Raw genomic sequence first — 26549 nt, 5'->3', positions numbered from 1 at the left:
ATCATTTGGTCTTTATCTTACATTCTAAAAGGACTCCATCTGTAGGAGAAATGATGATCCTGGGTCAACTGAAACTCCTCTTGTCACAACCCTATTGCAATCGGAGCTTGCTTTTGGAAACCTTGCTGCTTCATGGTGGTCTCATAGCTGGAATTTTGCTGAGTGGCTCAAGTAAGCGTTTTCTACATTATGTTGCTTTATCATTTTAGCTTTGCAGTTGCTTAAAAAAATCATGTTAATTAGCTTGTCATTTTTTGAACATGTTATATGTTTTCCCTCGGGTATTGTTGGTTCTATGTGAAATTATCTTTTTTAAAGGTCTCAAGAGAAAAAGACTGATTACTTGTAAAGGTCTTTTTCTCTTGAGACTTTAAAATGTGTTTTTCACTTTTATTTTTTAAATATTCGGTGGGTTTCATTCAACCCCCCCCCCCCCCGAGTCCCTCATTGTTCTTCCCTACTTCCACCCCAACAGCCACTCACCCCCACCCTCTCCCGCAGAATTTCAGACCCAGCCGCCTATCCCCACGCTCCCCCTGCAGGATTTCAGTCCCAGCACTCCCAAGCCCTTAAACCAAAACACATACATACAACACACACACACACTTACCCGTTCTCCTCGCCATCTGCTTCCTAGTCCCACAGAGCCTGTCAATCCCAGCGGCGCGCACTCGTGTGGGGCAGGGGCGTGGTCGTTCTCTTTAGAAAGACTGCTCCATGCGGTAACGGAGTGGTCTTTCTAAAGCGACCTTTTAGTGAAAAGATCTTTATAAAAATATCTTTTCACTGGGAACGGTATTGTTGTACATGAAGGCGACTGCTTTAAAGTCTAGCCCTGTCCATCACCTTGCCAGTTGGTGGAACTCCAGCTTTATCTTGGGTGGGAGTGAGGAGGAGTTAAGAGAGTGACCAAAGAAGGTATTAACACAGTTGTGCACATTATTTGCTGCTGCTGTTCCGACAGACAACTAAGTAAAGTGGCAACAAAGGCCTTTTTTGTTGCACTTTATAAGCTGGGCAGACCACCCACAGCCCCCTCCATACTCCCCATACAATAAATAATGACCCTAACCCGACTCCCACATATATATATGTGTGAAAATTGACCAAAAAAAACCCTTCCTTTTTTTCAGCTGGAGTTTTTGCAGCAACCATATTACTGGATACCGTAGATGGGCCGTTCCTCTATAAAAGTCATTTTGTCATGTCAATGGCCATGTTGTTGCAGTGTAAAATGGCATTCTTTATGAACTGGCCACTGAAGGCACGCCCCTGCACACTCACACCAGAAAGAATACAGGCCACTAGTGAAAAAGGCCCAAGTCACCCTTGCAAGAATAACAAGTATTTATTTCTCCAAAATACAAATGCATCAGCCAAGAACTCTGCTGTTGCCGAGGGCTCTGAATTCCTTAGGGACGTGCAGCAAATTATAAGCACATATATCGTCACTAATGACGTAATCATACATGACACAATTCTACAATCCTAACTGGACAAGCTCTACACATATAGTGCCTGCGCCATATGGGATGCCAGGCCATTGGTCCATCGTCCACCTGTTGATCTCCGTCCATGTGGGTGCTGCTGGGTTTGTCATCCGAGGTGAAGTTGGTCTAAAAATTCATTGGGCCTCATTAGGACCCAGGCGGTAAGGGGTTTACGCCGGCGTAAACCATGGCGCCCCTTACCGCCTGAGTACGAGTTCCCTTAGCGCCATTGTGATTTTAACGCCTGCTTTTAGCAGGCGTTAAAATCCATGGCGCTAAGGGACCTTGTTGTTAATTACGCCACCGTAATTTACGGTGGCGTAATTAACGGCTTCCCCACTCCCATTATGCCCTATGGGGCCAGAAATGGGAATGGGGAAGGGTAAATGGGGATTGGGGACTTACCGCCCCGCCAATCTCGGAATGGGGCGGTAAGTCCGCCAACCCCCATGGCGGAGTTGGCAGCTTAGCGCCATGGACCATGGTGCTAATAGCGCCATGGTCCTCCGCCAAGGTCCTAATGAGGGCCATTGGCTGCTAACACAAACAATGTTATTTTATCATTGTAACAAGCACCTGGCTGATATAGGGATAGGCTTGTGGCGGAGATCCGAGGTCACACTTACTCACACGCTTCACTCACTCACAGACAGATCAGCAACTCCCAAGGTCCTCCATCTTAGTTTTAGGTTATACTTTTGATGCTACCCTGCACCTCGCAGCACAAATCATGTGACCCATTTCTGAAGGTGCGATAGCCTTGCCTTCTGATCTTAGTGATCAGCCGAGGGGCGTAAAAGTTTTATGGTCAGTGGTCTGGGTTTTGGCAGTGCGATGGCATGCGGGGGTCATGGATGAAAGCATGGCAAAGCTGTATGGGGCAGGAGGGCTTTACTATCTGTCCCGTGGGATGGTACTGCCAAGAGGTGCTCTGTTCCCTTCTCATGACCTTGCAGGGCACATTCTTTCCCGGGTGCGAGGGCCTGTGACTTCCTTAGAACAATAAAGGTTTTTGTGGATTCTGTGAGAGCTGGCCGGGTTGGGGGTGATGTTTGCACTCATGCAAGGGGATCTAATACTAACACACAAAATGATGTTCGTTGTGCTTGGGCCTACTTCTAAGATGGCTGCTGCTTGCTGAGATGGCGTTTGCTCCTGTATCTACAATATAGCTTGTAATGCATGCACTAAGGTGATCATGCACCCTCTGTTATGTGCACCTCCCCACCCCAGGTGCTCTCTTAGCATGTATTAAGGTTTTGCCTGGGAGGTGGGAAGGCCCTTCCCAACATTCCCCCACTTTCGTTAATCCTAAATTAACAATCTCCCCTGCAGTGTTCTTTGTTCTCTTCCCCCCTTCACACCATCCCTAGCCTTTCAGCTTCCAGGAATGGTGGTGACCTGTCCTTTGGAACCCATGCCCTACAAACATCTTGCAAAGTTGACCCAGACTGGGCATGTGCTTCTGGAGTGCATGTCATGTATATGCAACCCCCATCTCCAGCTAGGTCGATCCAGTTCTTTGTGTAATTCTCAGGGTCTGGTGGGGGTGTAGTGAGTGTGCCCTGGCGGTGGAAAGGGCAATAAGCTTTACCATACAGGGTTTGTTTGGGTACCACTCTCTGGCTACCCCAATTGAGACCATCATCATTGCATTATTGGGCACTCCTTTGCCACAACATCAGAGTCCCATCTGGCACGTGCAAAAAATGACCAAATTAAAGATGATGACAGGCACCAGCACCTTCACAATCGCCCTAGCCAGGATGGAGTCCAAGTATAAAGTCAGATGAAACCAGTCTTCATTTTGTATTCCAGCTTCTTCGTGCGCACTTCCAGGTTGTGTACATCTTCTATTATGTGTGACAGAGAGCCATTCTCTGCATCTTCGGGAGGCACGAATGTGCAGCAGGAATCCCTGATTTTCTTGTGCACGCCTCCTTCCATTGCAGTAAGCATATCCAGGACTTATCAATTCTGTATCGTCATCAGCCTTAGAGTGCTGAGCTCCACCTTTATGACATTGAAACTTTGTTTGGTGTCGTTAGCCAGTTGAATCAGTTCCCAGTGGACGATCTGCAGCCATTTAGCATTGACTGCAGCCTGCACACAGGGTAGTAGCAATGAGGCAAAGAAAGTCTCTGCTTTGCTGAAGAGTCTATATTTGTCTGGGATTTCCTCGATCAAGTTTGATGAGTCTTTGGACAGATGGTTCGCTCTCTTCTTCCACCGCAATTTGTCATGTTTTTCTTTCCCAGGAAGGGAGTGGAACTCTGGTGCTGGCAACAGGTTTTTCGTTTCTTCTTCCAGGGATGGAAAGCTGGTGGGGGTAAAGGTCTCTGTTGGTCCCCCCTTGCAAATGTACTTCTGGGATTACAGGTAGGGCTGAGTGCAGCATGGCCAGCGAACAATAGCCCCTCCATGATGGTGGGAGGTGCAAGTACGCTTGTTGGCCACACACCCTGTAGTAATCCATCACTGCTGCCATGCCTTTCTTGAGATCAGGAATGAACAGTCTTATTGCAATGTTCGATGGACACTAAAGGTATTGTTCCAGCACTGTAAAAGTAAAGTTCATATGTTTCTTCTCTGTGCATTTTCACTGGTTTCTCCATTGCTTCAATGTTATGTGTTCAGTCCAGAACGGTGCACATGCTGCTCCTACCCGTGCCAGAACCCTTGTTCGTAGCCCATTAGGCCCTCTGCCTTTCAGCTTACTGTTGTTTCTTGCCATTTGTTATTTGTGTATTTTAGTCCTTGTATTACCAAGTAGGGTCTTTTCAGGCATTGGTTGTTCTTTGGATTGTTGTATTTCAGGCGAACTGGATCAACATTTTTGAGCCTCACATTGTGTGCCGAAAAGTGCCTGTGAGCCTACATAGCCCAAGGTGTGCTAGGCATTGTGCCTCTAAAATTGGTATTTCCTTTGGCACTAGGACCTTGAGTGTCCCTGGCGAATGCAGTATCAACGAACACACATAGCAACTGCCATTCACTTTATTCCTCCCAACCGAGCTCATGTCTGTATACCAGCTATTAGAGACTTCAGGTTGATGCATATCTTCTATGACGTCAAGACCAAGCCCTAGGTAGGCGTCGTATTTTGCCTTTCGTGCTTGTGTCCTTGTACGTTTGGGTGTACCTATATAGCCATTAATAACAGTGCTACTGTTATCTACATTAGTAGAGGTGGAGCTGTGAAAAGTATTGAGAAATCTTGGGAACAATAGGGACCTGGCAATATATTCTAACGATCCAGTGCGAGGGGGTTGATTATTACTATGCACAGAACCATTGACATGCTGGTGTGTAAAGTTGGGCCTTGGGAAAGTGCATATTCAGTTTCTTTTAATTGTGTATTTGCCTTATTATATTCAATGAAATTGTAATGTTCTCCTTTCCCCACAACCCCCCTCTTTTATATAATCCTGTAATATAAAAGAAGCCCCTAAATAAATCCAGAAACTAACCATCGAAATAGAAAACAAGCCAGCTATATAATGCATTGCACACATATACGAATATGAAAATCTAGATGTAATACTATAAGTATACTGTTTTATAACATATACAGAGTGATTTGAAACCACTGGTTCCTTATTTTTCTTCAATCTGAAAAGGAAAATGTATGCACACAAAATGTTAGAGAAAGAAAATGAAAAGGGGAGAAAGAGAGAGATAGAGACAGAGCGACAGATGCAAAAAGTGTCAGATTCCTCACTGTATCCTTCATTTTTAGCAGCAGTGCAAGTGCACAGGTTTGTGGTGGTCGGTCAATATGGTAGTGTGAAGGGCAGTGAGGTAGATGTACACTGCCAGTCTTTTAAAGTGCTGGTGCAATGTTTGAAGGTGCCTTCCGAACGTCGGACCGGTGGATCCAATAAACGGAGCCCCATAACTTTCACCAGTAGAGGAGTGCAATAAACTACCTTGAACGATCCATTCACTCTGTGGCTGTTCAACCTGCGGACAAAAGATTGTACGTAGACAAGTTCTCCTGGCAGTAGCGGTTGAGTTGGAGGGGAATCAGGCGTGGAGTCAGCTGTGATGCCTGATACGTCTTCTGATCGTGGTGATGCAATCTGTCAGGAAATGCATTTGATGGCTTGCGTTAGTGTTGGCAAATAGTCTTTAAACTCGTCACATAGAATATCTGCTGCCCTATGTGCGCCTGATGCTCTTTTAATCAGAGATATTGGTGTGTGCATGGAGCGACCAGTTACCACCTCATGGGGTGATGAATGGTGGTCCTTGCTCAGGTTGTGTGTGCAAACAAAACAGGGCCAACGGTAAGCAAAGCACCCAGTTTTCATCACTGTGATGCAAAGCTTAGACAGCTTACTTTTAAGGAGCCCGTTGATCCTCTCCAACTTTTAGATTGGAGGTGATAAATTGTACACATTCGGAGTTTAATGCCAAGTAGGGCAGTAATGTCTTTAAACAATTCATTTAAAAAGTGATGCCATTATCTGATCTGAACACATCACACACGCCCCATCAGGGGAACACTTTGCGGACCAGAAATGTCACTGCTCATTTGGCATTTGAATGTGCACAAGGACCCGCCTCCACCCAATGTGAGAAGGGGCAGATGACAACGATCAGATACCGAGACCAGCTGCATCTCTCGCCCATGTTCGCGTAGGCAATATGCAACTCGCGGAATGGTCCAATGGGGCGGGGCACAGTGCCTCTCAGTGTTCGTAATGTTATGCCTGTGCTAAAACTTTGGCGCTTTGTGCATCTAATGACCATACTTGTCAAATGTTGCTGAATGTTCGGAACAAACCAGTCCTCTTGTATATCAGTTGCAATGTGGTGCTTGGAGCTGTGGGAGGGGTGATGGAGTTGATTGAATGCTATCACCGACAGTTTGTGTGGCATGACTGCTTTTCCTGTGCATTCCTGCCGCCACAATAAATCAGTAGGGGATTGTTTGCACACCCTTTTGATCCACAACTGCTTCTCCTCCTCTGGGACCCTTCCTTGTAGTTCAATACTACAATATTCAATGGGCAAGGCATTGTATGACGCAGGGTGCTGGTCACTGGCAGATGTTGTTAGAACATATTCAGCTACAATGAGTACTGGGAGATATGCTGCTTGTTTGGCAGCGGTAGCTGTGGCAGCGTTACCGAGTGACACTGTGTGTCAGTATTGTTAGTATGGGTGGTGCATTTAACGACTGCCACTACACAGGTCTGGGAGAGTGCGAAAATCAGTTTTTCTAATAATGCGGCATGCTGTACCGGGGACCCATCTGCCCTGCTGAAGACTCTCCTTTGCCATCGCGCAAGACCAGTGTGCACTTATGGTTGTGACGTTAGCCAAGTCCAAATAAATGGACACCCCTGTTGTGCTTATAGATCTTCAATGAGTGCAATGAGTTCCACTGCATGTGTGGAATAATGTGTTGGTAGTCTTTTTAGAATTAGTGTCTCTTATTCACCGTCCACTAGGCGTACCACTGCTGCCCCTGTATGTCTGATCCCATTGTCCTGGTCAATTGTTGCTGACCCATCAACAAAGAGGAACTCCCCCCCACCCCCCTCCTTGAACCTCTTCGAGTGGCCTGTTCTTTGCTTTGGGGATGTCATCCTCCTTCCCCTCGTATGTTACACAGTCGTGCCTGGCCAAATCCTCATCAGTGCACATTCTGTTATGAATGTTGCAGGGTTTACTGTTTTGCATCGTACAATGTGAATGTTTGTGCTGGAGAGAATTATCTTGTATGCTGATGCTTTTTGGGTAGTCAGGGTAGATTTTGATCTTTCTAAAATGGCAAAAATGGCATGTTCCACGCATAGTGTAATTGAACAGCCCATGACAATTGTGGAGCTATTCTCAATCGCAAATGCTGCAGCTGCCTGTTCGCAAGCGAACTGTCCTTGCATCACAGAGTCTAAGGAGCCACTGTAATAGGCCAAAGGCTTTTGTGGCCCATTCTGCTTTTCTGTATTAACACAGCAGTCATGAGTTGGCCTTTAGAGTGCAAAAATAAGTAAAATTCCTGTGTATAATCTGGTGTTGCTAGCACGGAGGCATTCGAATTTACCTCTTTTAGGTCATTAAAATTCTGTAACATTTCTTCAGTCCATGCTATTTTGTTTTTTGTCTTTTATGCTTCTTTGAGGCCCTGTAGGAACGGTCTTGTGTATGCTGCATAATCAAGAACCCATGCTCTGCAGTAATTGCACAACCCTAGGAACTTTTGCATATATTTTACTGTCGTGGGCGGCATGCACTGAGGCCTCGCGGTCAGGTATTATTTGTTTGCCATGTACTGATATTAACTGGCCTAAGTATAACACTTCTTGTAGACAGTACTGTAGCTTTGCCTTGTCAACTTTGTACCCCTTGTGGGCCAGGAGCTGTAAGAGTGTGATTGAGTCATGCCTGCAGTGTTGCTCAGAGTCGCTGCATACCAGCAAGTGGTCCACTTACTGAATGATTATGCTGGACACTTGAATGTTTCTGTCATGGTGCTTGCCCCCAGACATCAGGAGCAGACCAGCCTGCCCCAGGTACTAGCACCTATGGGGACCTTTATAGCCCCAAAAGGTTGCCTCAAGACTTTCTGGACTCTGTCCTGGCACCCTTGGCGCCAGGCTCATAATATTCTTTCAAGTAAGGCAGGTTGCAGGGGAAGAGAAATCGCATTCAGCCCACTCTGAGGCATGCTGGAGGGACTAATTTACCTGGGACTGCTGTCATGATTCCTGCCCCTGATGTCCCCAGCCCTCCAAGATGTCAGGCTGGAGCCAGGCCGTGACCACCTACATGGCCCTCAAGGGCCTCTCCATCCCTCCAAAGACCCACTTGGAGTCAGACTTGGCGCTTGTGGCACCAGACTCACTCACTCCCATAGGATAACATTGGGGATTGGACTTGTAGTGCATTGATGGGGACAAGATGGATGCCCCCACATATTTTGGTTCCCAGAACTGCATGTGCGGTCTAGTCCTTTGGGTGTGGTTCAGCCCAGAGACACCTGGGATACCCAGAGACTATTTAAGCTACACCCAGGCTGAGAAACATGTTTTGCGTTTTCTGCACCTGCAGTGTGACACTCGCCGTTTCGGATCGGTCTCCAGTAGGCCTGCATCTTTCTTCTGCGCTCAGCTCCTGCAAGAACAAGAACACCGTTAGGAACAGCCTTACCTTGCGGCGCTTCTGCCCATCATTCATCGCTCCTTCTGTCCTGCGGGCATCTTTGGCGGTGTCATTCCCATCCCGGCACGCTGCTTCCTAAGGAAAAGGGAAAAGAACAGAAAAAAGGCATTAGTAAGCATTCTGCAAAACTTCGCTTATTTTTAAATACTGTACGAGCTTCAAACGCTTACTTGAATCCCAGCCGCTCTGGGGGAACTCTGTCTCCGGAACTTCTCATCCATCTGCAAGAGGGAAAAGACACTCCAGGTTAGCGTGGAAACATCTAGAGGCGCCGCATACCGTGCTTACCCACCACATTTGTTGTTCATAACCGGCATCCACACTGAAAAAGTCGCAGCACCTAAAAGACACAGAAAAAGAACTCAGTTCAATGCAAATACGAATGGGGTGCATTGCGCATCGCACTCTCACTCGCCTTCTGCGCTACTCCTCTCAGCAGCACGCCGCCATCCCCGGACGCCGGCCATCATCTAAGGAAGGAAAGGAACGAAGTTAGAGAACTGTTCAAAAGACTCATTATACTTACCTGTCGGACTCTTGCCGGTGAAGTAACTAGGCAGCAATGAGCCTGCATCAATCAACGCGCCGCTGCGCTGAAAGCAGGACGGCGAGCACACTATCCAAGAAAACAAGGTGAGCTGTGGATCAAACGGAAGGGTTGGACCCCGGGGAAGAAGGGGTTCAAGCACACAGAGACAATAGGGAGTTAAGCTCTACCAATCCTGTGTTTCAGGCCCAATCTCCAGTCGAATAGCCTCCAGGGAAGTGTTCGAGGTCGTAAGAGGTCAGAACAGGCTGAGTGACGTCCCCGTGGATACCAGGTGAGCGTTACAACTACTTGTGCAGGGTGTGGTTGGAGGGACTACTTCACTTGGGACTTTTTGTATGAGGCTATATAAACCACACCCTAAGAACAGTTATTCTGCACTCGCATTATTCTGCACTCCTGCAGCGTAACGCTCACCGTGTCTGCCAGCTTCAGTCAACCCGGTCTTCAGCCACGTCCGTACTGAGATTCACGAACCATCGCCTGTGGAGAAAGAAAGTAGGAGAGTTAGAAAACAAGAACAAAGACAGCAGTTAAGTTCTTAGCTGACAATCGATCTTCAGTCGCCCCAGAGCCGCCGCACCTGCCGAACAGTAAATAAACATCAGGTTAGCTGCTGAGGAAAAAGGCCACATTAAAGACATTTCAACATTACGCCAGCGCTAATACTCACCCAAAGGCTGCACACTCTTGTGATGCCTTGAGACACCTTTACGCGATCGCCACTCCGGTGTCACTGCACCTGCCGAACAGTAAAGAAACATCAGATTAGCCGCGCAGAGGAAAAAGGCCACATTAAAGACATTTCAACATTACACCAGCACTAATACTCACCCTAAGGCTGCACACTCTTGCGATCAATCGAGACACCTTCACGCGATCGCCTTTCCGGAGTCACCGCACCTGGAGAACAGAAAAGGAACAGCAGGTTAGTCACGCAGAGGGACAAGTACCGTATTTTAGACATTGTCACTTCGCGTTAGCATTGAAACTCACCTCTGGAATTCTGCTCATCATTGTGGAGAGGAGGCACTCTTCATCGGGCACATCAAAACCCCATCTACAAAGAAACAAGCACAGTAGTGAGGATTTTGGCAACTTGAACTCTAAGCAAACTATACCAAGAAACTATTGGCATAGAGACTTACCTACAGAGTCACAGTTTTTCAAGACTCTACAGCAGCCCGCAGGATCAGTGATGTAACTAGATCCTATGAACAGCAACGCACACCTGCATACAGTCGCAGGACGGAGAGTCTGCCATTCATAACTCTAAGGTGAGAAATAGTAGAGGGGTGCACAAGGAGGTCACGGGAGGTGGGAGCCGGTCCTCCTCCTTATGGCAAGTTAATATTTTGTATCAACATTCCAGGCAAACCTTCATTCGTGACGGAAGGGTAAAACAGAGAGGGCATGTGCAGCCATTCACCACTCCGCTTTGTGTGACGCAGGTGGAGACAGTCACCGCCCAGCTTCGTTCGGCGCCCCTGTGGAGGCAAGGTGAGCGTAACAGTTCCCTAAATCTGCGTGGAGTATTCTGTTGAAAATGCTGCGGCTTTCACAGTACGCCTGAGGCAATTTTGTGTGTTCGAACCTCATTCCCCCATGAGTAAAGGCGGTGAGGTACTGAGAGTCCGGGTGCAGAGGTATGGAGAAAAAGGCATTTTTAAGGTGAACCACTGTGAAGTACTTTGTTGCTTCGGGGATGCTACACAAAATCATGGCAGGGTAAGGAACCACAGGAAACTCTTGCTGCATAACATCATTTAGGACACGCAAATCCTGAAACATCCTCCAATTGCCCCCATTGCCTTTTTTATGAGATGTTTGGCCATGTTCCATGGGGAGGTAGAAGGTACAATTATTCCCTGGGTCAAGAGGGCAGTGATGGTATCTTTAATTCCCTCTTCTGCCTCCCTGGAAATTGGGTATTATTTTACTTGGGGTAACATGGTCCTGGTTTCAATGGTATGTCTACTGGGGTCATTCCCTGTAGGAACCCTACGTCATGGGGGTTAGTTGTCCATGGTCTCTTGGGCACCTGCCCTAAATCTGCATCCGTGAACTGGGGTTGGGCTGCAGGGGCCATCATGGGGCATTGGACCCTCCTCTACTGCACTATTATCTCAAAGGGTATACATATTGCTAGAACAATTTCTCAATCCTCTGGTCTGTCTGCGAACAGTTCAGCATCAGTCACCTCCTTTAGAGGTATCGTGGGGTCAATGTAAAGTACTGTGCACCACTTGCATCCGTCCTGGTCAGTCCCAGTTACAACAATCCTTTTTTCCGTGATCACCAACCGTTGTAAATCTAGGGATATATCGTACCTGGTGCCAGTTCAGGGGTCACGACAGGGCGAAAAATAAAATATGATGGCACCCGCCAACACCCTTTACCAATCTGAGGCATCGTCTCCAGAAGCACAGTTATTCCATACAGAAACATGTCTGGGTCTGTGGGGATTCCACAGACCACAACTTCCCCTGCCATGGCATGTATTATTAGCTTTGCCCTTAATGCGCACATCCCTGGCGTGGCACATACTATGCCACTGTCTGTGAATTATATCGTCATGTTGAGCTTGCTGAGCAGATCCCTGCCCAGCAAGTTCACTGATGAGCTTTCAGAATAGGGTAGGGGAGCCCCCACCACCTTCCCCCCTATTTTGATGTCAACCTCTTTAGTGTATGGAACAGTGGAGACAGCCCCAGAGAATCCCTGCATGTCAAGAGTGTGGCCTGATAGTGGGAAATCTCCCTCACTGATGCATGATTTTGTGGCACCTGTGTCGACCATAAAGATGAAGTGTTTGTTTCCTATTTCTGTACCCACCAAGGGTTCCTCATCAGGGTGAACTGTCATAGATAGTACTGTGAACACAAGCACTCTCTGTGGGCTGTACTAATCCGGGTATGTGGCCAACCTGGGGGAATGTGAACGGGTTATTTCCCATCACGCTCACCAGCCCCCACCCCCGATAAGGCACTATATCGTTGGGAGTGTGCATCTTACCATTTACGTGCTGGGGCATCGTCTGCTGTGGGTATTGCGGTTATTTGTGCTGATGTTGCTGTGCTTGTGCCCCCGGGTGCCGGGGTGGGAGTTGTGTGTATGCTGAGTGTGTTTCATAAGGTATGGAGGTCATTCTTGGTGTCAGCATCTGTGGTGTATTCGCCAGTGGTGGGTGGTAATTATTGTATGTGTTGGATCGAAGGTCTGGCCTGCTTCCTCATTTCTTGAAAAGTGTACCCACAACCCGCAGTTCCAACACTGTGAGGAACACATGCCTGCTCCTTTCGCACCCATTCCTCTGAAGCCCCTGCTCCCCCCCCCTGAATCTGCTCCTTCCACGCTACTCACCTCCGTGTTGCCACTCCTGGGTGGGGTACTGCTGTCCGCCTCCCCACTGCCCTTGTCCTCCTTCTGGCCAGAATGCCACTATTCGCCCATCTGTGTCTCCTCTGTCTGTGAAGGTGTGGACACTGCCCCCTCTACAGCTATTTTAGCCAGCTTCCTCTGTACCAGTTCCCCCTCATTTGCCTGCAATTGTTGTGCCATTTCCCTTTCGCCTTCCTTTATTCATTTTCAATGGTGTACTGTTTTACTCTGAATCTCCGCCCACCCCTTCACTTCAATGGCCACAATCTTGTCAAGCACCTTCTGCACTTCCTTCAGTAAACCCCCTTTTTTTTAACAACTTTATTTTATTCGGTGCAGACATGGGACGAGCAATACAGAATCACATATTCGAAGGGATTGTGTCCTCCGACGTATTCCACATCTTTGACAGTAGTTACTACAGCTGTGCTGCTTTGGAAAACTTTTTCGGCATAGGTGTCCTGCTTTGATGACGTCGATACGCTGTCCCTCGAAGGCCTCCATCGACGGTCGACGTCACTGGATGTTATATATAGGACGCACGGCGCCCATAGCCTCAGTTCCATTTTTTCCGCGAACGTGTTTGCTTTGGAATCTCGGCGCGCTCGATTCTTCTACTTCGTTGTGAAAGTTTGAGATCATTTCTTCGTCTTCTTCTACCCTGAAGTCGGTCTTCAAAAAGTGTCGGGACTGCGGTTCCAAAATGTCCATCACGGACCCGCACAACGTCTGCCTCTGGTACCTTGGCGAAAGCCACTCCACCAACGACTGCAATGACTGCCAATCGCTGACTTTGAAGGCCTTGCGGGAGCAGAAGAAGTTGTTAACGGTAGGTAGGGTATCTAAAACGGTAAGTAGGGTATCTAAAACCCGTAAAACGAAATCTACTGGACTTTCGACCGACGACTCTGCGCCGGCGTAAGTCCAGGCGGTCTCGGAGTGGTTCCTGCCATTCATCTGCCTCTTCTAGGCATTCACGGAAGCGCCGTCACCTGTCACCTTACCCCTCCTCGTCAAAGGACTCTGCCAGAAGGTGGGTAGCATGTCCCAACAAGCATTCATCGCCGGCAGAATGGGACGCATTTCGCAAGGCGATGATGTCGATTTTCGAATCGCAGGGCACCGTTCCGTCTGCGCCTTCGAGAGAAGCCGGCAAGGAACGAGCTAGAGCCACCGCTCGCACGCCTTCGGGGACGGGAGGTCGGCACGATCATCGGGAGCCGCCAAGGTCCCGATCGGACAAGTTTGATCGCCATAGCCGTGCCAGGTCCAGGTTCCGGTCCTCGACACCGTCGAGACCGTCGGAGCCTTTGAGGCCTTCTAAGAAGGCATAGACGCCGTCGGCGCCATGTCCGTTGAGGGACTCTCTCGATGTTCCGGCTCCGCGGAAGTCGTCGATGCTATCGAAGCCGTTGTCAAAGTCATCGGCCCCTCGGTCGACGTCGACACCAATTCCATCAGCGCCCTCAACGCCTTTTGAGGAAAATTTACTGGAGGTGCCCAGGAGGGCTGTAGAAACTCTGAGGAAGGCCCTCAGTAAGTCAGTGAGGCCTGTCTTTGAGCCCTTCTCTGGTCATCCCCCCAGGCTTGATTTGTTCCAGCCTTTGGACTAAATTTCAGAGGTGGAAGAGGGGTCGGATGAGGAGGGGGTGGTGCCTCCTGAGGTTCCTGATGACCTGTTGTCTGGTCACAGCCAAATGGAAGACCTACATCAGTCCTTGCATGACGCCAGTGATCTAGACACCTCTCCGGAGGTTGAGTTTGGCAGGCCTGAGCCTGGTACACATGCCAAGTCCTCATACAGGCGTCTCATGTCGAGGGTGACTGAGTACTTGGGGTGGTCTGCTCCACCTGTGGATTTTCGGCAGGATGACCTGACGGATATATTGGACCAAGGTCCACCCACTGACCCGGTGTTGCCATTTCATATGGCCTTACAAAGAAGGGTGGTGGCAGCTTGGACTGCTCCAGAGAGTCTCCCGGCAGTGAATAAGTTGCTTCCGAATAAATACCGCCCAGCCAGTGGTGACCCCTGGTACTTGTCTACGCACCCGACTCCGGACAGTTTGGTGGTGCAGGCGGCTATGGCCCCAGTGAAGCAGGCTGCATACCCTACCATCCCTCCTGATAGGGACAACAAGCGCTTTGATGGTTGGGCGAAGTGTTAGGCAGAAACCTGTGCAGTTCCCTCTGGGACCTCTGCAAAAGATTTAGGACTACAGGTGTTTGGCAGTAAACCCACTTGGTAGCAGTCTGTACCACACAGATTCACTTGGTAGCTGTGGCTGAGCAGTCAGACTTCCCTCAAGAAGAGTTGGGCAGTATACAGAGTATTCACAATAGGTCAAGAGCAAACAATAGAACAAGTAAACACTGACCAGGGCTTGGTGTAAAAGAGATATAATTATTTATTTAAAACCACATCTAGAAAAACACACAGGCACTAATAATAAGCAATTCAAAAACACAGTCACTAAAAGATATACACTCCCTTAAAAGAATATTAGACAAGTCTTAAGTAAAGCCCCACTTATTTTCAGACAGCGGTGAGCGCTTAACGTAGATGGCACTCTAATAATTCGTTTTAAAAAGGGAGAGAAAAGTAGAGAACAAATTGAAACAGATCCCAACACTTTTTCCAGAACACAACAAGGGAGGAAGGCAAAGTAAAACCGTGAAGTTAGAGTACAAGAGGCCGGATCCCCTTTCAGAGGATCCAAACGAAATGTGTCCAAGGTCACACGGTTGCAGTGCACAAAGGTCTTGTAAAGGTTAAAAAAGGAGTTGGACCACAGAAAGGGACCAATTAGAGGTTCAAGGCGGCCAGCCCAGTCCAGAAGGTTAAGGAGTTATTATTACCTTGTAGCAATCTTTAGAAAGGGAGGCCTGGCGGATACGGTACCTTAAAATGGTGAGAATGCTCCAGCGGGGGCAGTTGTTCCTGGCAGCGGGTGCAAGTCGGTGCTTCGTCCGGGGGAAGAGCGGATCTCGTCGTGGAGGAAGACAGGAGTCCGTTGCACTGCCAGGGAAGAAACCAGCCGCGGAGTTTCTCAGGTACAAGGAGCGGTCCGGTGATTCGTGGTTCAGTGGTGAGTGGCTTTCCGGCAGCCGGTTGCTTGGCACGGGCAGTTCGACCACAAACCGGGCTGGGGTGCGAAGAAAGAAAGGAAATCTGGTTGTGCCCACCAGTCAGGGGAAGAAGCCTCTCCAGCCGGGAGATCTTCTCTGTCGTCGGGAAGTGGTGAGTCGGTTCTGCAGGGCTCCACCTGTGGTGTCGTCGTGGTAGGTCGGCTCAGCTTCTCCCTCGTCGGATTCTCAGGTCCTGTGGCGACTTCTGAAGTTCCAGTCCCCAAAGCCCTGCTTTTATGCAGAAAACCCCCATTCACTCAGCCTAGCTGTCACTCAAACATAAGTGGTGAGCCGGCCGGCTCACCACTTGGGCCCAATCACACAAGAGTGCGACCTGAGTTACCAAGGTAACTCGGTCCAGTGTGCCTAAACCCCCTCCCACACCCCCTGTGGTACCCAGACAGAGTGGCACCACTTTTGGAGGCTTCTGTGGAGAAGCCCGCCAAAAGAGTGGAACAAAGGGCTCGACTTGGGTTGGAGTCACAGAAGAGAACACAAACGCCATTTTAGAATCGAGTCTTGGCAAAAAATACCAACCGGAGAATTAATATTAATTAAATAAACCGGCGGTATGTTCGAGGCTATGAGAATTAAACAATTAAAGTTGGTAGCCTCCAACAATGGGAAAATCCCATAGGAAAATATTTGCGGTCGATTATAAAAAGTAGTTTCCACTGCCACCAGCCAAAACTCGATCAGGGGGGAAGGAGACTTGCCCCCTCGACTAACAGACCCCGGGGCAATCGAATTGCCCCGACCAGTACGTCCACAATATGATGGTTTGTACTGGTTTCTGTTAATAATTTGGGACTAGTAAAGCCAATGGTGACTTTACATGCCCTGGGAGACGGTAGTCAGGCCCATGGTATGGAGTCTATGGCGGGGTGTCACTATGACACCCCTGTGTTACTGCACGGAGGGTGCTGTGTAACACACATAGGAAGAACACATGAGACCCTATGGAGTAAAGGACCCTATAAGCCATAAAACACATTACCAGTCAAAGGAATACCATTAATCATGTCCAAGAGTGGGAGGAAAAGAGTCTCACTCTTGGCAGGAGGAAAAAAACAAACCCCAGAAATCCAGCAAAGCTGCTGGGGGACTCACTAGGTTAGGAAATTCAGCCTAAAGAGAGAATTATCCCTAACACTCACCCCCCACCCCCAGACTAAGGGACAGGAGGATTTAATACACTCCTGGGTGAACCTCATACCTCTAGTCGATGACATACATCCTAGAGAGTCCATCAACATTTTGATGGTGACACCCTGACCTGTGCTCAATGGTGAAATCAAACCCTTGAAGGCAGATTGACCATCTCAATAGTTTTGGATTTTCCCCTTTCATTTGCATTAACTATCTCAAGGGTTGGTGGTCAGTCTGAATGACAAAAGTAGATCCATACAAGTATGGTCTAAACTTCTTCAGTGCCCACACAATAGCAAAGCATTCTCTTTCGATTGTTGCCCACCTTGTCTCAGGATCCTTCAGCTTTCGGCTGATGAAGCAAATGGGGTGCTCCCTACCTTTCCCATCCAGTTGACTGAGGACTACACCTATTCCTACATTGGAACCATCTGTTTGCACAATGAAAGTTTGGTGGTAGTCAGGAGCTCTGAGTACTGGGGCTTGGCAAAGAGCCCTTTTCAGGGTTTCAAAGGCCTGATTGCATTCCTCATTCCATCTAACCTTTTTAGGGAATTTAGGAGATGAGATGACATTCAGTGGAGAAGCTATGGACCCATAGTTCTCAATGAAATTCCTGTAATACCCAGTGAGACCTAAGAAGGCTCTCACCTGCGTCTGAGTAGTAGGTGTTGTCCAATTTTGCACAGCTTCAATCTTACTGGGCAAAGGCCTTATTTCTCCACCTCCTACCTCCTACCTCATGTCCAAGGTAGACCACTTTACTCTGTCCAATCTGGCATTTACTTGCCTTTATGGTCAGATTGGCCTTTCCAAGAGCCTGCAAAACATATCTCAGGTGGTCCACATGTTCCTCCCAGGAATTGCTGAACACTGCTATGTCATCCAAGTATGCCATGCAGAAGTCCTCCATCCCATTCAGAACCTGGTTTACCATCCTTTGAAACGTAGCAGGTGCATTTTTCAATCCAAAAGGCATAACCTTAAACTGGTATAAGCCAACTGGGGTAGAAAATGCAGTTTTCTCCTTGGCATGGTCTGTCAGGGCTATTTGCCAATAGCCTGACGTCAAGTCAAATGTGCTGAGAAATTGCCCCGACCAGTACGTCCACAATGTGATGGTTTGTACTGGTTTCTGTTAATAATTTTGGACTAGTAAAGCCAATGGTGACTTTACATGCCCTTGGAGACAGTTGTCAGTCCCAGGGTATGGAGTCTATGGTGGGGTGTCACTATGACACCCCTGTGTTACTGCACCGAGGGTGCTGTGTAACACACATAGGAAAAACACATGAGACCCTATGGAGTAAAGGACCCCATAGCCCATAAAACACATTACCAGTCAAAGGAATACCATTAATCATGTCCAGGAGTGGGAGGAAAAGAGTGTCACTCTTGGCAGGAGGAAAAAAAACAAACCCCAGAAATCCAGCAAAGCTGCTGGGGGACTCTCTAGGTTAGGAAATTCAGCCTAAAGAGAGAATTCTCCCTAACACGAAGAAAGTGTTTTCATCTCGGGGTATGGCTTTAAAGGCAGCCAACTCCGTTTGTGCCTTGGCAAGATTCACTCACACTCTGTGGAATTGTGCATCTTTGCTGGCTGAACATATTCCCGAAGGGGAGGAACGGGATGGTTTTCTAGCCCTCGTTCAAGATGGCAAGGATGCCATGTATGAATCTGTTCAGTCGTGTCTGGACATGGCAGACTGTGTCAGCCGGTCCATGGCGGCGAGCACCGTGATGCGCAGGTTTGCGTGGTATGCGGAAGTCAGGGTTTGCTCCTGATGTACAGTCCCAGCTTCTCAACATGCCCTTTGATGGTGTCCATCTTTTTGGCAGCAAGGCTGACGAGAGCCTTGAGAGGTTGCAGACCTCCAAAGCTGCAGCGAAGTCCTTGAGCGCTACAGTACGTCAACCTCCGCCTTTTCGTCCTAGGGGACAGCAATGGAGGGGAGGTTCCTTTCGATACTTCTCTTCCTTTGGTAGATCGAGGGGAGCTGACAGTCAAAGGGGCCAACGTAGGAGTACCAGAGGTGTCAAACAAGGTACTTGAGGTGCCAAAGCCGCTCGGGCAGTTGCCTCTTTGCCCTCAGGCACTGCCGCAGCCGCGTCAGCTCAGTCATGAGGCCATGTCCCATGGTTCGCCGGTTGGGGGAAGACTGGCGCAGCATCTTGTAGAATGGCGTGCCATTACTTCAGATGTGTGGGTTCTGGAGATCATAGCCCACAGCTACTGTCTTCTTTTCCGGCAGAGGCCTCATGACAATCCACCGGGGAAGCTCTCTTTGAAGGGTCGGATCCGCTCCTTGCACAGGGAATCCTATCCCTGCTGGAGAAAGGCACCATAGAACTGATGCCTGTAGCGGAGAGGAACAAGGGATGGTATTCCCCATATTTTTTGATCCCGAAAAAAGATGGAAGATTGAGACCCATCATGGACTTGCGTGGTTTGAACAAGCTCCTCAGGAAGGACAAGTTCAAGATGGTTACTCTTTCTTCTGCTTCAGGATTGGTTGGTGTCTCTCGACCTCAAGGATGCTTACTTTCATGTGACGATTCATCCCAAGCACAGGAAGTACCTGAGGTTCACGGTTGGCGACTCGCATTTTCAGTTTTGGGTCCTGCCGTTAGGTTTGACCTCCGCCCCGAGGGGCTTCACCAAGCTGATGGTGGTGGTGGCAGCGCATCTCAAGAAAGGGGGGATTCACGTCTACCCCTACCTGGACGATTGGTTGATCAGGGCGCGCTCTCCAGAGCAAGTCCTGGATCATCTGTACATCACCTGCCACTCCCTTCACAAGCTGGGCTTCTCCCTCAATTTAAAGAAGTCATGTGACACCTAACCAGTGGCTCCAGTACATCGGAGCAGTGCTCGCCACATCCCTGGGGCAGTGTTTGCATCCCCAGGTGAGGGCTCATCACATTCTGCAGATGGATCCCGTTCAGATTCCCGTTCAGATTCCACCCTCGGTCGGCCAGGACCTTCTGTGGTGGGCCGTCGAAGGAAGGGGCTCCGTTTTGGCAACCATGGCCAGAGGTGACGATTGTGATGGACGCATACCTTGCGGGTTGGGGAGCTCATGCCAACACGCTGACAGCCAGCAGTCGTTGGTCTACGTCGGAGTCCAGACTCCACATAAATCTGTTAGAGCTGCGGGCTGTCAGGCTAGCCCTGAAGGCTTTTCTACCATCTGTACGGGGGAAGAATGTCCTGATTATGACGGACAATACAGTGGCCATGCACTACCTCAACAAAAAGGGGGGAGGCAGGGTCACTCCCACTGTCCAGGGAGGCAATGCAGCTCTGGTTCTGGGCCATCCAGCAAGAAATTTTGATCTCGGCAGTTCATCTGGCCGGAGACGAAAACGCGGCGGCGGACGTTCTAAGCAGGCAGAAAACTGTCCCCACGAGTGGGAGCTGGCTCAGGAAGTTCTGTTGGAGATCTTCGCCCTTTGGGTAACCCCACAAGTGGATCTCTTCACCTCCAGTGTCAACCGGAAGTGCGAGAGGTTCTGCTCGTGGGAATTTCCTCCAAGAGGAGCCTTAGGGGATGCATTCGTAGTGGAGTGGTCCTTCCCACTGCTGTACGCGTTTCCTCCAGTCCCCGTCATTCCGCAGGTGTTGCAGAGGTTACGGAGGTTCAGCTCCCGAATGATCCTCATTGCTCCGGCATGGGCCAGGGGAGCGTGGACCTGGACCTTCTAGACATGCTCATCTGCCCTCCACGTCGTCATCCCTACCGAGACTATCTGCTCTCACGGGAGGGGGGGGGTCGAGTTCTCCATCCAGAGGTCAAGTCTCTCAGCCTTCAGGCTTGGTTTCTGAAAGGCTGAGGTATAAGGATTAGGACCTCCCTGAAGGCGTGATGGAGGTGTTGCTTTCGGCCAGAAGGCCCGCAACGAAATCCCTGTACCGTTGTCGTTGGAGAAAGTTCTGTGACTGGTGCAGGGTACAGAATGTGGATCCTTTTCAATGTTCCATTCCTTTGGTTTTGTCTTTTTTGCTTTCTTTAGCCCACAAGGGCCTGGAAGTAGGTACCATTAAAGGGTACCCGGCGGGGCTGTCCATATTTAAATGCTCGTCTGAGGAATGTTCTTATTTTAAGATCCTGTTGATTTCTCAGTTTCTAAAAGGGCTAAGTAATGTGTTTCTACTGTCGCCTTTCCAGGTGCTGGGATGGGATTTGAATTTGGTTTTAAAGTTCCTCATGGAAGCTAGGTTTGAGCCCTTACATTCTTGTCCATTGCGACTATTGTCCTTTAAAACTGTATTTTTAGTTGCGGTTACTTCTGCACGCAGAGTGAGTGAGTTGCAGGCACTTTCCGCCAAACCACCCTTCATTGTGTTCCATAAGGACAGGGTCGTCCTTAGGGTGCGACTTTCCTTTCTTCCGAAGGTTGTTTTGGAATTCCATCTGAGCCAGAAGGCAATTCTTCCGGCATTCTATCCTCCTCCACATCCTGGTAAGGAGGAGGAGAGGCTCTATAGGTTGGACCCTAGGAGAGCTTTGAGTTTCTATCTCTCACGGATGTCCTGGGTCAGAGTGGATGATCAGCTCTTTATTGGTTACGCTGGAAGGCGTTTAGGTCAGGCTTTGTCCAATCAGACCTTATCTAGATGGATCATTTTGACTATCTCTGAGTGTTCTCGTTTGGCGGGAAAGGACCCTCCAGTAGGCTTACGGGCTCTACTAGGGGTATGGCTGGCTCCACTGCCCTACAGAGGGGTGTTCCGATTCGCAATATTTGCGAAGCAGCCACATGGGTCTATGTCCATACTTTTGTGAAACATTATTCCTTTGACTCTATCCATGGGCAAGATTTGGCCTTTGGTAAGGCAGTCCTATATTCAGCAAGTTCTTTTCCCACCTCCATAAATTGGTACTGCTTTGGGAGTCTGTCAAAGATGTGGAATACGTCGGAGGACACAATCCCTTTGAAGAACAAGTTACTTTCTTACCTGGTAACATTCTTTCGATGGGATGTTCCTCCGACGTATTCCACATCGCACTCTCCCTACCTGCCCCACTACAGAATTACTTATGCGATTGCAGTTTACGTTTCCGCAAGGCTTACTGTAGTCATACTGGCAGGAGATTGGTGCCACATGTTCTGGGAAAAAACTACAACTGAGGCTACGGGTGCCGTGCGTCCTATATATAACATCCGGTGACGTCGACAGAGGCCTTCGAGGGGCAGCGTATCGACGTCATCGACGCAGGACACCTATGCTGAAAAAGTTTTCGAAGCAGCACAGACGTGGTAATTACTGTCAAAGATGTGGAATACATTGGAGGTACATCCCATCGAAAGAACATTACGAGGTAAGAAAGTAACTTGTTCTTTGGGGTTAAACATTCAATCGGCAATACAAAAATAGGATTAGCACCTTCCTCCCATCAACCCTAGTGATTGCCTCCACTACTCCCCAGTCTCCCCCAATCTGGTACCAGCTGATTGGGAGGGTCCCGTTTTAAATGGTGTCCCGAAAAGAACAGGCTCGGGAGCCACGGTTTGTGTTTTTGATTCGGGAAGTCTCGATCATATTCCAGGATAGGGGCCCACACATCTGTGAAGCAGTGCAAAAGGCCTTCCTTGGCCGATGTGACCTTTTCTGCCACCAGTATTTCCCATATCTTGTCCCACCACAGGGATATTAACGGGCACTCAGGAGATTTCCAAGACTCGGCAATTGTGATCCTCCCCACTAGGAGAAGCTGGGTAATCAGTTTAGCTATCGTCCCAGATCTTGAGTAGACCCCCGGCACCGGAGAACCCAGGAGGATCACTTCAGGTTTTTGCAGAAGTTTAACCTGGGTGATGGCTTCAATCACAGTGAGTACTTCCTCCCAGAAGGCTTGGGCGAAGGGCAGTCCCACCACATATGTAAGTGCCTTGGTTCCCACAGTTTCGCCAGCACTGCAGGTCCAACACGTTCTGAATATGGTGAAGCCGCACTGGGGAATACTACCAACGAAGAAGCAGTTCAAGAGCACATTCTTTGTTTGTCATACAGGATGAGGAGGAGTAGCTTCTCGTTCAGATGTCCACCCAAGTCTGGTCCTCAGTTGAACACCCCAGGTCCTTTTCCCATTGTGTCATTTATGCAGGGCCAAGAGTCAGCATGTTCTCCTGCAGTAACTTGTATAGCTTGGAAATATTCCCCCCGTTTAGTCCCTTCTTCAAAGTTCAATGGGGCTGAGTTTGCGTACAGCCTTCTGACGGACCAGAGGGTGCGTGTACCAGTGACAGAGTTGGGCGTAGGAGAATCTGTTACTCTCAGTGAGCAGAAATGTCCCCTTACAATTCCCGAATGTGCATGGCTGACCGTTTTCAAATAGATGGGTCAAGGTTTGCAGCCCTCCCCTCATACAGTTATTAAAGTTTGTAGGGTGCATGCCTGGCTTGAAGACTGGGTTATGGAAGGCCAAGGAGTGTGAGCCCAAACCGTTCAGGATGCCCTTGAGTTTCATGGCCTAGTTCCCAAATTCTCACTTTGGATTTTGTATGCTAGGCCAATGTTTTTGCACGAGTTGGGGGATGTGTGGGAGGGAGCAGAGGGGCAGCGGCTGTCTTGATTGTTCAATTTTCACCTGTTTTGGGGGGTCTACCGGAGAGAGACATGCCTGGAAGCGGGCCAGTTGCGCTGCTACATAGTATTTGCACAGGTTAGGGACCCCCAATCCACCTAAACGAGCATTGCCCATCATTACCCTTTTAGGGATCCTTGCTTTCTTACCCCTCCATATAAAATGTAGCATTTTTTGTTGTAGGTGAAAAATGGGGTTGGCAGGGTAGCGGGGCTGCGATGGGGAGAGTGGAACAGAAATATAGGAACCTCGGGAGATTGTTCATTTTACAGGCCATGATCCTCCCCATCAACGAGATCTCTTGGGTAGTCCACCTCTTCAGGTCGGTTTCTAGTTCTTTATATAGGGGGCGGGAGAGTTTCCCAAATATACCTCTCCTGGGAGGGCTGGAATGTGCACCCCTAAGTAATCTAATGATTTCTTATTCCAGTGGATGGGACATAAGTGACGGAGGGCATCCATCTCCTCTGAGGTCAAACCGACTCCCAGGGCCGATGATTTGTGATAATTAATAGCAAACCCTGCAACCCTGCCAAACCTATCTAGTTCTCAAAAGGATTGTTGAAGGGAGGGGTGGATGTTTGTTAAAGGGAGCAGGACATCATCTGCATAGAGGGAAAGCTTATGGTGCGTATAACTCACATGGACCCCCTCAATGGCAGAATTGTTCCGAATTTGTTGGGCCAAGGGTTCCATTACCAGGGCGATGAGTAAGGAAGATAGAGGTCACCCCTGCCTAGTGCCACAAGTTAAGGAAATGGGCGCTGGTTAACCTGTAAAGCAGTTTTCGGTGAGCTATAAGCGGGCAAAACTAAAAGGCCTCAAGAGTTATGTTTAGGAAGGGCCAGTCCACTTTGTCAAAGGATTCGGTCGTGTCTAAAGCTAACAGCACCATTTTCCAGTGGTCTGAGACCGCCACCTCAACCAGGATTAGGGGCCTGTCATGATCCCAGTAAAGGAGCACAGTTCCCATTCAGACATGCCAGGGAAGCAAGGAACTTCACATCAGTCAATGGGTCAACAGTGGCTACAAGCCTGGCACAAATGGCATTTGTCTCATTCATGGCATTGCACCCATAGGCTCACATAGCGCTTACATTGGTTATTATACTCTCAACATGGCCGCCGGCAAGTCCATTGTTAACTTATAGCACATAATAAACCTATTGCAGAGGGAGCTACTTAAGCCCCGCCTCCGCTGGAGCGCTCGCTTCGCGTCTTCTCTGCTGACAGCGGTTAACGCTACCAGCGATCTCCTGACAGAACCTGTCAAAGAAAAGAAAGTTCAGAGACATTAGTTTCCACAGAAAATCAACAGAATTCCATTGTTTTTTAAAAGACTTACCGAATCAGTCAGCTGTCTATTTCGTAGTCTCTGCAGCTTCTGTCAGAAGTTCCGTCACAGCTGCAGCATCTTCTTCACAGCAGTCTTCGTTCACGGTCGCAGTGCCTTCATTTAGAAGCTTCCTCAGCTGACTCTGTATCGTCCGAAGGTATTTCATCTACAGATTTCCGAAAACCTGCAAACAAAAGGTATTTTTCAGTAATTAATGAACTTATAGAAATAAGAAAGAAGAAGTTTTACATACCTTGCTTACCTGAAGTTCCAGCAAGTTTTCTTTACCTAGTTATTTCGCTCCTCTCTGAAGGCTGCAGTTACTTAGTTAAGACGAACTTACGTTTGTCAACACGTTTTCTCAAACCGAGTGTAGTCGCAGCCATCCCGCAGCATTTAATCTTGTCAGAGAACCAAAACCTGTTAAAATAAAGGGAAAATATTAGAAAGAGAGATCTTTCCAATGTAGGGACAGCCCAGAATCTGACAAACTATAATCTTTTTTCACCAAATACTTACCCAACATAACTCTAGAAAAGCAAGGACATTATTCTGACAAGAATCATTTTAACACTGCAGCCTTTCAAGTTAAAAGTTTTCAAACCAATGAGCCCCTGTAGAATACAGGATGGAGAGCTCCACAGGTGAGAAGGGAGGGATTCTTAAAGCGTCACTGTTATACAGTTTTCCCCCAGCAAAATAGAAATTACAGCAGGGCTCCACCGGTGGTGTCGTCGTAGATGGCTCAGCTTCTCCCCTCTTCGGATTCTTTAGGTCCTGTGGCGACTTCTGAAGTTCCAGTCCCCAAAGCCCTGCTTTTATGCAGAAAAACCCCCATTGAACAGCCTAGCTGTCACTCAAACATGCTAAGTGGTGAGCCGGGCGGCTCACCACTGGGCCAATCACACAAGAGTGTGACTTGAGTTGCCAAGAAAACTCAGTCCAGGGTGCCTAATCCCCCTCCCACACATCCTGTAGACCCCAGACAGAGTGGCGCAATTTGGAGGGCTTCTGTTCAGAAGCCCGCCAAAAAGTGCAACAAAGGGCTCGACTTGGGTTGGAGTTTCAGAGGCGAACACAAACGCCATTTTAAAACCGAGTCCTGGCAAAAAGACCTAACCGGGGAATAAATATTAAATAAATAACCCAGCGGTATCTTTAACATTGCACCAAAAAGTGGTGCGTTTAAAATGAATGGGAAAATCCTATAGGAAATATTCCGGTGGAATATTTCGCATGGTATCCACTGCCGCCAGCCAGAAACTCGAGAAGGAGGGACTGGACAGTGCCCCCTTGGAAAACAGACCCAGGGGCAATCGAATTACCCCTACCAGTACTTGCACAATATGATGGTTTATACTGGTTCTGTTCACAATTTAAGACTAGTAAAGCCAATGGTGACTTTACATGCCCTGCGAGACAGTAGTCAGTCCCAGGGTATGGAGTCTATGTTTGGGGGCCACTATGACACCCCTGTGTTACTGCACTGAGGGTGCTGTGTAACACACTTACCAAAAACACATGAAGCCCTATGGAGTAGAAGACCCCATAGCCCATAAAACACATTACAAAGTCAAAGGACATTCTCAAATCATGCCTAAGAGTGGGAGAAAAAGAGTCTCACTCTTAGCAGGAGAAAAAATTAAACCCCAAAAAATCCAGCAAAGCTGCTGGGGGACTCACTAGGTCTGGGAAATTAGCCTTTACAGAGAATTCTCCCTAACACTCTCCAGGACTGAAATCTCTTCACTGGC

The 26549-nt window shown here is 48.5% G+C and overlaps 1 protein-coding gene across 6 annotated transcripts in view; it reads left to right on the top strand.

Annotated features, from left to right (window-relative positions):
* KIAA0825 (KIAA0825 ortholog) overlaps positions 1 to 26549 on the top strand; it is a 2662507-nt gene that overhangs the window by 1801682 nt on the left and 834276 nt on the right. For all 6 annotated transcript variants that reach the window (XM_069627636.1, XM_069627637.1, XM_069627638.1 and 3 more), the window contains one exon: positions 32 to 171. In XM_069627636.1, the coding sequence (XP_069483737.1) occupies positions 32 to 171 (140 nt within the window). The remainder of the gene's footprint in view (positions 1 to 31; positions 172 to 26549) is intronic.

This window comes from Ambystoma mexicanum, chromosome 6p, assembly GCF_040938575.1.
Source record: "Ambystoma mexicanum isolate Mex_15411 chromosome 6p, UKY_AmexF1_1, whole genome shotgun sequence".
NCBI classification, from domain to species: domain Eukaryota; kingdom Metazoa; phylum Chordata; class Amphibia; order Caudata; family Ambystomatidae; genus Ambystoma; species Ambystoma mexicanum.
Note: the sequence above shows the minus strand (reverse complement) of the source record. Positions and strands in the feature narration are given on the sequence as shown.